This window comes from Lagopus muta, chromosome 6, assembly GCF_023343835.1.
Source record: "Lagopus muta isolate bLagMut1 chromosome 6, bLagMut1 primary, whole genome shotgun sequence".
Classification (NCBI taxonomy): Eukaryota; Metazoa; Chordata; class Aves; order Galliformes; family Phasianidae; genus Lagopus; species Lagopus muta.
In genome coordinates, this window is record NC_064438.1 from 16,495,403 (window position 1) to 16,506,502 (window position 11,100).

At 38.1% G+C, this 11,100-nt stretch overlaps 1 protein-coding gene and 1 long non-coding RNA gene across 2 annotated transcripts in view; one reads left to right on the top strand and one right to left on the bottom strand.

Annotated features, from left to right (window-relative positions):
- The window catches only part of LOC125695404 (uncharacterized), a 45,360-nt gene extending 39,051 nt beyond the window's left edge, over positions 1 to 6,309 (bottom strand). The window contains exon 1 of the long non-coding RNA XR_007377943.1: positions 6,275 to 6,309. This is a non-coding gene — a long non-coding RNA (uncharacterized LOC125695404). The remainder of the gene's footprint in view (positions 1 to 6,274) is intronic.
- A 915-nt stretch (positions 6,310 to 7,224) lies between these two features.
- LOC125695402 (spexin prohormone 2-like) lies at positions 7,225 to 11,100 on the top strand. The gene is made up of 5 exons (XM_048949770.1): positions 7,225 to 7,316; positions 7,428 to 7,505; positions 7,590 to 7,647; positions 9,447 to 9,524; positions 10,918 to 11,100. The coding sequence occupies exons 1-5, from the start codon at positions 7,281 to 7,283 to the stop codon at positions 10,935 to 10,937; spliced, it is 270 nt and encodes an 89-aa protein (XP_048805727.1). The 5' UTR covers positions 7,225 to 7,280; the 3' UTR covers positions 10,938 to 11,100.

An 11,100-nucleotide genomic window follows, 5' to 3' on the forward strand; every position in this document is an offset into this window, starting at 1 on the left:
TTAAGTGCCTGCACGTGAATACAGAGAGCTACACTATCTTGCTGATCGGATAACTGGTTTACATATGCTACAGTAAAAAAAAAAAAAAAAAAAAAAAAAAAAAAGAAAAAAAAAAGATTTTCAGGATTCAAGAAACATCCCCCAAAGAGATGACGATCTTTATTGATGTTTAGATGTTTGCAACAGCCCAGAGCTGTAAATATCAATATTTCTCTGGTGGCAACTCTCTTTTAGAGGTGGACTCCTCTGAAAGACCAGTGTAAAGCAGTCTGTGTGGAGCTCCTGGGGGGTTGGGGGGGAGGGGGTAACACTCACAGCTGCCAGGAAGAAAGATGTAAGTGGGCAGGAATACAACTCTCAGGACTGCTGAAGCAGGATTTCAACAGAAAAAAAAATTACGCAACACTGAAAATGTATTTTGTGTTCATTCAAAAAACTGAAGTGTAGGGCATTGAGAGAGCAGCCGCAACTTTCTGAAGAGATCACTGGGCACGGCTTTGGCAAAGTTGCTACACGCAGCTGCTTTCCTCTTTTGCATGTCTCACAACTTGGTCAGCTGGATGCAATCATACTCGTTTAGAGCCAAACAGCTGTGATTCTGTGATTTGCTGCTCTCCACACAAAGGATTTCTGGATTTACCCTTGTGGTTGACCAACACAGACACTAACAACAGCACATAAGAGGACTTTAGTTTCTGGGAACCATTTTGCCCTACAACTATCTGGTAAATGATGGCCTGCCAGAAGATTTGGAGACTGCGATATTACAACAAAGTTTTATTGTAACAGTGTTCAAAGCACACTGAACTAAATAAAAATACGTGGATGGCATATTGCAAAGGTATGAAAAACATGAATGCCTGCAAAAAGAGAGAATATCCAGTAACAAGAGTACCACAAGTATGGAAATAGGACTGACATAGAAATGGAACACAACAGACCAGATGCAGACTGCACACCCTGCAGACAAAATCTAATGTGCACAAATACATGTACAGATAAACATTCAGTTGATCTTATGGCAAATCTGAGCATTCCAAATCATAAATTAAGACACAGGTTTTGAGGCAGTGGAAATAGGTCTACTGTCTGATAATTAAGAAAAAAAAAATCAGCAGCTCTGAATTCTATAATGAGCATTTCAGAAATTTTTTACTGAAACGTTAAGTCTCTGGACTCCAAAACCACATTGGTGTTAGACGGGAAAAAATGAGTTTCTAGGAAATGAAGGTATGCATATATGTGCTTAATAGGGGTTATGACCCACATGAAGTGATGCTTCATTTTTAATCATGCTCTTCAGCAACGATTATGAGGGGAAGGAATTTTATTACTAGGTTTTACAGACAGAAATGGTAAGAAAAAAATATTCTTGCAATTTAAAATTTAGTCTAGATCGGTGGGTGTGTGGGAATTTGGATCTTTAACTCTTCCATTCAATTGCTAGCAATGGAACTGTTGACAGCGTAGCACTCTATCAGACAAAGGGTTGGGATTTTGGGTGGCCCTGTCTGGGTGGTTGGACTCCATGATCCTTGTGGTCCCTTCCAACTTGGGCTGTTCTGTGATTCTGCGATTTGAGGGAAACAAAAAATTATGAAGCTAAGTTTTATCAGCATAGATCATTCACTTCTTCTGAGGCCAGTTGTGCAAACCCCTTCCTCTGAAGTCAAGGCACCATCTGCACAACTAGAGATTATCTCAGCTGCAAGCATCAGAACCAGGCCTCTTAACCTTGGCTAAATGATGTTGAATGACTGCATCAATTACCTGTGATAAGCCAGTGACTGGATCACATGATTAGTAGTTCACTCATCTTCTAGCTATCTAATTCATGGTTAATGACTGCTTTTCAAACACTCTTTACCATTGGGAATCAATTCATAAATCATCCCCTATTCACATAGGAGTTCACTGTCTGAAGAAAAAGTCTACGTAATGATGTGGATTTTATGCTTGTCATCTCTCTAGAAAGCAGCACATCTGGGGGGGAATGGGAAGAAAGCCACAAAACAAATTACACTACCTTGCCTCACAGCACTTTCTTTTTTGCTTGGCACAAGAAGATTCTCACTTAAGCATACGACAGCTAGTCTCCTTTTCCACAAGGCTTTCTGCATTTATTTTTTTTTTCCCTCCTGTTCTTTAAGAGTTCACATATACTGTTTCTACCTAATCATATTTTTTCTTTGGTAAAATTTAATCATCTTCTAGCTTTGCTTTTTTTCCCCCTCCTCCAGACTCACTGACCCATAAATCAAGAATTTTAAGTATTAAAATAAATCCGTGCCTCTTCCTGTAAAAGAGGTAAGAATGCAGTGGCTTCTATACAACCGAACAGAGGGAAAATAGATTACATGTGGTGTCCAGCATTTGAATTTGAACAACCAGGCTGATTTGACAGTTGTAGCATGAATAAACTGCTTTTGGACAGGGCAATATAGAGTAGACACTAGTACTGGACAATAAATAGGCAAACTAGTACAGTAAGGTTAAAGGATTTACTTTCAAGGACTGCAGAAAGCACCAATCTCCTCACCCATCAAGTCAATTTGCTACAGCTGGCATCCAGTCTGTATAAGCACTTTCCTATGTAGCAAAGTAGCAGACCATTAATAAGAAGGATTAATTTTTCTGTCATATGGGAACACTCTCAGGGTGAAGTGCAGTTAAAATTCTCAGGCCTGTCACGTTGCAGCTTTCCAGCAAATCAGGAGTGAAGCTAACTTTCACATGAAAGCAGCTGGGAGCTAAGGATGACGAGAAGGTAGAGAGATGCAGTTTCCACACCAAAAAGGGCAAAATTTTGTAATATCTAAGAAAGAGAGGCAGAGCAGGTACAGTGATGATAACTAGGTTCAGCTAACAGTCCACACTGCCAGACAATCTTGGAGGGATGAAGCAGTCTGAGACAAAGTGAGATAAATGCATTTTAAAGTCAGTGTCAAGCAGGCTTTGCAATGACAGCAACATAGATTTAGCAAATGCCTGTGTGAGAGCTTCAGCTGAAAAGCTCCTCCTAGGTAAAGTGTTCCCCCAGGTATTGAAAGCAGCCCAATTCTCAGGAGGTGTTGGGCTCTGCACTCTGGGCTTAACACTGAACAAATCTTGACTTCCTGTGGTACTAAAGTTTCATCTGCATTGTGCAATGAAATGCTGTTCAGAGACATCTGTTACTCATAAGTGAATTAGATTTGCTTCTCAGTCCAATGATTTTGGCACAGCCCTGCAGTGTGCTATGGAGGAATAAGCCCCTGAAAATCAGCGCCACAAGTAGATGAATGCAAAATCCAAATGGGCAGAGCTGTCTATTTATTATTCCTAATTATGGCCATACAAACTCAAGACAGTTTAATATTTTTCATGTAGCTTATAGCTTTGCTGAGTTCATTCAAAATGTGACATTTCTGACAGAGATTAAAGGGGCTATGGGTGCCCTCAGGTCATCAGCATATATTATATGCTAATATATTCAGAATAGACAAATGCCACATCTTTCTTCAGAGCAGTGAATACATTTCATATTGTGCTACATTATTAGTGCCATTAGAGTGCTTACTGTCCTGAATGGTCACCACAATACAGATGTTCTGAAATAGCTAGTTCACAGAAACCAATCTAGAAAGTTCCATCTTCCTTTATCATAACACACCTGATGTTCCTTTTGTATTTACTATAGAGATAATCAAAATCCAGTCAATTCAGCCCTAAGAAAGAAGAATAAACTGAATAAGGGAAAAAATGATTTGTGCACAGGCACAGGGGAAAAACCTGCCAAGTCTCTTTCACAGTTAAGTTAGCATTAATGTGTGGATGTGAATAAGATTAAATTATTAATAAATGATCAAAGCAATCACTGAAATGACATTATGGAAGTTTCCTTGGTCAAATTGCTACAGATTCCTTTTGTTTACTTCAGAAAAGACAGGAAAGAAAAAAGGAGACTGTAACAACAGTGCTCTATCCCCTCCTGCAACTCAGGAGGAAGCAAGTGGGAAACTTGTTTAGAGCTTGCAAAGGAAGATAAGGGACCTGTGATATAAAAGGACACCTATTAAAGACTCTTGGTGAAGGAGAGGAGAGTTTCTGCAGTACCTCACTGAAGCATTTAAAGGGCTGAACACTATAGCAGTGAGACCTTTGCCTGCTCATACACAGGAAAACAGTTGCAAGTAAACATTAACAGGCATTGTAATAAACCCTCAGGAGCAAATTTGCACAAACAAGGGAAAGGTATTCATACAACGTAAGTGCCTCAAATCTTGATCAGGTGGGCGTGTGTGTAAATTCATATTTGTTCATCATGCAGATATGATTATCAAGGTGGTTGCAGTGAAAAAGAGTTCAAATCTAGCAAAGAAGATTTGAACAAGCAGAGAAAGCATTCTCTGTGCTTACAGAGAAGGGCAAAGAAAAGTGTAGTGCATGGCTAAATGGTAAGGAAGTGATAGTTAATGAGGAAGAAATCACGTACTATCCTACTTTCAGAATATGGTAGCCTAGAGATCAAATAAAGTGGTTTATTGCCAACTGTAATCAAAGCATTGTTGCAGCCACTGCAAATATGAATTACGCTTACAAGAAAGCAAGCTAAAAAGAAATAGACTTGGCAAGGCATTCTAGATCCTTCATGTAAAGAAAACACACCAAATTATACTTTACCATTTTCTCCACAGCCATGAATGTCAAAAGTCTATTCTAAAACCAAATATCTTAGCCAGCGTGATACTTCATAAAGACAAGCCTTCAGGGAAAACCATGACAGCCAATACAACCAATACAGTTTGCAAATCAGAGGCCTTCATCAGAACCGATACCAGTGAAAAATCTTGCCAGTTTAAGTGGGGTCTGAGTCTAGCCAGAAAGAATAGGAAAGTTGATTTTTCCTCATTTTGATTCAACATATAGCAAAGTAGAATATGGACAGAGTAGATATCTTCCCGATTTGAGAAAGTGGTTTGGGTTAAAAGAGAGTTAATCTCCATAGCTGTGAATTGTCTCTAGTTTTAATGATCCAGCTCCCAGTAAATTTATGCAAAATATTCTCCAGTGTTTCTGGAGAACGCAAGTAACACCTGCTTCCAAGTTGACATTATCTCTCCCATAAGAAGTAGCAGCATACACAAAAAGCCACCTGCAACTTTTTTTTTTTTTTAAACACCCATAACATAGGAAAGTCAGATGCTAGACTTCATCCCTTCAAGGACTTGTTTATAAAATATCACCCTCAGGTTTTTTTTTTTTTTGTTTGCTTTGTTTTAAACAAAGAGCTGCTCAGCAGCCACAGTGATGTTTCTTGCCTATAATCCAGCTCCCCAAATTCTAAATCATTACAGTTAGCCAGAATGACCCACAGTTTTCACCTGGGGACGTGACTTTTCCTCTTTTAAATTTCCTAAGTTCCTGTCACATTCACACCATAAAAAGGTGTGGAATGTTAACAATTAGACCTTAATTGTTCTGCAGTATGGTCTCTAACTTTCAGTACTTCCCCCCCCCCAAATATGAAAATAAAACAAAACGAAGCAACTCTATTTTCTATAGTTACAGAAGCCTCACTTTGAACCTTGGGAAGGTGATAGAACAGCTCATTCCCAAAACCATTTCCAGGCACAGGAGAACAAAAATCATTAGAAGTAGTCATCATGGATCCACCAAGGGGAACTCACACCTTGATAAACCTCTGTAATGAAGTCACCAACCCGATGTGTGAGTGGGGACCAGAGGATATTGTCTCTCTGGACTTCTGCAATGCCTTTGACGCCGTGCCCCAAAAGATGCCCATAGAGAAGCTGCTGGAGCATGGGCTGGATGAGCGGACGGAGGTGAATCAAAAACTGACTGAACAGCCAGGCCCAGAGGGCAGCAGTCAATGACACAGAAGTGCACACATTTGAGCAATCATACTCAAATCTCATCCTTTCAAGCTGCGTTTCTAATGTTACCAAATACAGAAAAGCAAGAATCTTTTAAATACTTTATCTCCCTTGCACTTTAGCTTTATTTTACTCTGGCAAAATACTTTGCTATAGTTCTTAGCTTGATTTTCATATACAGATATAGAGAAAACCTTTTATTTTGTGGCAGAAACACATTTTAGTTTCGGAAAGATCTGTAAGGATAAAAAGTTAATCTTTACTTCCTTACATATATAATGCTGTAACACAATGGAAAACATAGCAAAAACAGCAGAGCAGCAAAGTCACAGGCTGCAACAAGTGAGGACTTGCTCAAATGCAACAGCCACATGCACAGAAACAAAGCAACTACTTACCCTGAGGCAGCCTCCAGCAGACAGAAATCTTGAGTGATCCCCCTACCTCCACCACCAACTCTTAAATGAGGTCTGGGAAGGGGTGGATCCTGGCTCCCCTCCCCCACCCTTCTGGTCACACAGGTGCATTGCATTACATGCAGCTGAGCTTCCCTGCTTTGGCCCTGCCTTCCCACCAGGTGCTCAATCACTGGTTCAAACTTTGACTTGCATTTCCCCTACATCACCTCATCGTTTTAAAAAGAAAAACTTTAAACAGCAAAAAAAAACCAAAAAACCCCTTTCTTTCTGAATACTACAGTTAGTGTAATCACATAAATGCATACAGTCATTGCTTTTGCAATCAAATGAGTAAAGGCCTGAAAGAGGAACACCAAAAAAGTGAAGACATACTCCTATGTAATGAGCTAGGGAACAATAAAAGAATAAAAACAAAAATAATAATAAATTCATGATCTAATGAGAAGATCATGAAAGTAAAATAAAATTTTTACAAATACATGAATTCTATGACATCACAAAACTTACAAAAAAAAAAATGAAAACAGGGAGAATGTGACAGAAAATTACACTGGTAGTAGAGTCAGGAAAAAGAAAAAACTACGTTAATTACTTGTTTTGTGTAGTAGAAGAGAGGACTGAATATTGCAATTTCATGTATGCACCACCTACTAAGAATGCTTGACATTTAGTCAACTTGTGGTTGTTTTTTTTTGTTTTTGCTTTGCTTTTAGGTACAGGTTGTTTCCAGATCTCCTGGGGCCAACTGTCATTAACTACTCTGGTATAAAAGAGGCTGACATAATTTCTAGTCTTAATCACAAAAGGTGGTAAATACTTTATACCTAATTCTCACAATGAATCTGCATGCATACATTATTGCCTGCAAGACAGGCAACTGTAAAGGACCATGACTGACTGAACTGAGATTTGTACATTTTATCATTGTCAGCTACTGAGCTCTTCGTATGTGAAAAAGTAGCAAAGCAGATCTTTGACTATTCGGATGATAGAAGAGACTGACAGAAGTCGTGGTAGAATGGTAAGAAGTTTAGAGTGCATGCATGCAGACGTTTATAATAGTCACTGTTTCATTTTGCTTACTGCATCAGGAAAGAAAAAAACAGCTAATATTGTGTTTGTTTTCTTTCAGAAAACTAAAGCTGTTGTGCTTTTTGCTTGTGTCATCTTCATGGTTTTTCTTATTGTTGAAATCGGGTGTGCTCCAAAGGTAAACAGTGTTAAAGGTGTCTTTATTGTATAAGAGGGTTTGCTTCTTGTGAAATAACAGCCAGTTTCTTTCTATAACTTACAGGGTAAAACCATAGTGAGAAATTGGGGCCCACAATCAATTCTATATCTCAAAGGACGCTGTAAGTTATATTCAAAACCTGTTCTGTGGACAATGAAGCTATATGCTGATTTGGACTAAGAAGTTAAAAATTTGTTAATGTATTTTTCAAATGTCACTGAAAATCAAAGCATGTTAAACAGATTGCTTATGGCATGTCAGCTATGACAAATGAAATAATGCAGATCAATATCCTATATTAGGCAGTTGCTATAAGAAACTTCTTGTAAGCGTATTTGCATTATACATAAGTTGTTTTAGCAGACGTTTATGGTATCATCTTTTACTCAGATATATACTCATTTTATAATGCCTCTCATGAACAAACCACACAGTACTAATTGCAGAATTAAAATATACTTAATTCTTGTGGCAATTTGATGGCATTGGGCTGAAATATGCTGTTTATCTTTCTGTTTGTATTCAACCTCCCAAATACAAACAGTGATCTACCTTTCTACATGCAAACTGAATGATGCATTTTATTACAAGGTTTGAAATACCTGTTCTGATTACTTTTAAAGCCAGCTAGCAAATAGGTGTTTTGCTTTGTTGAAATTTAGAAGAATCTTCACAGTAAGCAATCATCTCTTTATACTAAGTAACCAGAAAAAGACAAATGCTTGTGAGTAATAAGTGAGAGGACTGTGAAGTTGGCTTCTGTTTGCCAACAGAATGTCACTGAGTAGGCAGCCCTTCTAAAAATATCTTTAAAAACAAGACATTTGAATTAATGAGGTACTTGAAGAAGAGAGGCTCTATAGCACACCTACTCAGTATCTTCAGATATTACTCAGGTGACATTTGCTCTAGAGATTGAGGACTGCAGTTGATCTACTCTTTTGACTTCCAGAGTATATGTACAGTATTAAGTGAACAATTCAAAGAGTGATTGATGGTCCAAGAGTTTTTTGCTGTAATGCTATATGCCCTATGATTTGTAATTTCTGAAGACCGTCTGGATTTACGAGTTTCATTCTAGGCTAAGATATTATTAGAATTATTTTGAAGTGATTTGATGTGAAATCAAAATATTTCAGAGATGCATGCACAATAGATCTGAGGTAAATTTGTTTTTAATTTAAGTCACTGGATTATTCCCTCGAGTAGGAGTTTCTGTTCCATGATCACATCACTTCTTTCCAAATCTAAATTAGTCAGAAGATACAATCATACAAACAGATATGTTGAACTCATCTGCAATCTAAATAGAGTGTGCAGACTAAGACTCTTCTAATCACACCAGAAAAAGTACTGACCAAAACCATTGTATACTGAAGATGAGAATGAGTCATCAATAAGCAATTGTGGTAGATGTTGTAACTGTCGCTCATTGTATGATTTTGGGAGATATGTTCTTAATTTTTTTTGTCTCTCTTGTACAATACACAAGTGACAGTGGTACTTGAAAAGTAAGAAACTCTGACATTTAAGACAGACATCTTCTAGTTCTAACCACAACAAACCATGAAGCTGATCAGGTTTACAGACCAAATTTTTTTTTCCAAGTAATTTGAGTTCTCCCATTCTTTCTTCTCTAAATCTATACTTCCTATAGGCACTGTGCAGAATATACAGATGTTTGAAAAGGGCAGTGTAAAATGATCTGTCTGACTATGCTATACAGAGAAACTAAGCGAGGGCCAGTGCCTTGCCTTTTAAAGTCAACGTCTATGTTCTGTAGGAGCTGCACAAGTATTCTTCCACCTACGTCTGGTTTTCCTCATGTATATGGTAAATTTGTACCTGTTGCTTTGGACTGCATGCAGCTGCTGATGGAACCATTTTTCTGAATTTTCTTTCTCTCTCATTTATCACTAGATGGCAGGAGATACACCTCTGAAAAGGATGAACAGTATTACAAGCTTAACCTGGAGGACTTCAGCGCATTTTTAAAAAGTAATTTCTGAAGAAAAACATACATAATTTGCAAGTGTATTACCTGTAGCTATTTCTCTGTTGATTTCTATCATAGCAAAAGCAGAATCTTGAGGAACTGGGTATTTCTAACTCCACAGAATTTACGCTGCTGACGTTCTGTTTCCTGGTTTGGTACGCTGACTTAAATTTAGGGAAAAGTAGATTGAGGTCAGGATTTTTCCAAGTGCTAAGAATGATTTTGTTCCTGCTGCCTTTTACAACTTAAACCAAGCACACAGCACTGCCCTCTCTCCAAAACCACTGGTATTCTAAGAATTCAACTATTTATTGGAGAAAACAAAAAGAACACTGGTGGTCTTTCTGCATAAACAGAGTTGAGAAAAGGCCAGCAGCAGTTTTGTGCACATTCAGAGCCAAAAAGGAAAAAGACTATAGCAGGAAGACATCTGGGGATAAGAAAAAAAGAAAGATGGAGAGTTTCACTTCAAGGTCTTCCTAGAATAGTGATTGTGGAAATATTACCAGAAAATTAGTGGCAGAAACAAAGCTCTAAAGAGAATGGGTTTTCCCAGCAACAGTTCAGCCAACCATAGAGAATGAACACAGCTTCAGTTTTAGTGATTTAGATCATGGTGATATTGTTGGAAAGTGTAAGGGAACTGCTGAATCACACTTGAACCCCTGATTGACCACCTGAGGCAAGCAATCAGTCAGCCACGGAAGCACAGGTGAGGGTAATTCACCTGTGCTACTGGAAGGAGTGGAGCCTGGCTGCACCTCTCCTAGACCCCGTTTAAGTGCTGACTGCCACTGAGGAAGGTCTCTTCTGGAGATTGCTCCCTGTGGAGAATGTTGTAAGCCTATGACATTGGTAAGCATTTTCCATTTAATATGTTCCTGTTGTAGTAATCTTACTTAGCCTAGCTTTCCTGGATATCTCTTAATTCTAACATCTGTATATTCATTGATTATACAGAAAGTTAATGGAAAATAGACCACAAGTAACAAAAAAGCAATTTTATGCATAGGTAACCCTTTCCTCACCATTGGGTTGCTGTTGTGGAGAAAAATGCCACAATTCAGTTAAGCCTGTGAAAAACATTCAAGATTAAGTCAAGGTTAAGCTTTCAACACCCTATTATTGGTCTAGCTAAGCACATACTTTCTATATGAGCAAGAACAATATTCTAGGCTTTTAAAACTGACAGATGTGTATCTACAGCTGCTGTAGTACAGGTACAGGACCCAAACCCAATATCTGAGGATGTCAGAGAATAGATCACAGCTTCAGTGCAGCTAGAATGGGTTACGAAAATGAATCATAGATAACAAATTTTGCTTCTTACAGAATATCCAGATAATATATATGACTTTGTGTTGTCTGTTTGTTCGTTTTTTTTTTTTCCTTTAGGCTGTGTTCAACACCGCTGAACATCCTGAAAATCAGAAGATTTAAAGCCCAAAGCATGGGCTTTATTTGAACCAAAACAAAGCTTTCCTTTATTTACTACAAACATCTCATTCTGAGAAACAATAATAAATACTTTAACTGAATGTTAATACTGCAAATGTCACAGTGTAAGTCTCTTTAAGG

Coding starts and splice junctions, on each gene's coding strand:
- LOC125695402 (XM_048949770.1), top strand. CDS start 7,281: ATGATAGAAGAGACTGACAGAAGTCGTGGTAGAATG. Junction 7,506..7,589: donor AAATCGGGTGTGCTCCAAAG/GTAAACAGTGTT, acceptor TATAACTTACAG/GGTAAAACCATAGTGAGAAA. Junction 7,648..9,446: donor TCTATATCTCAAAGGACGCT/GTAAGTTATATT, acceptor ATTTATCACTAG/ATGGCAGGAGATACACCTCT.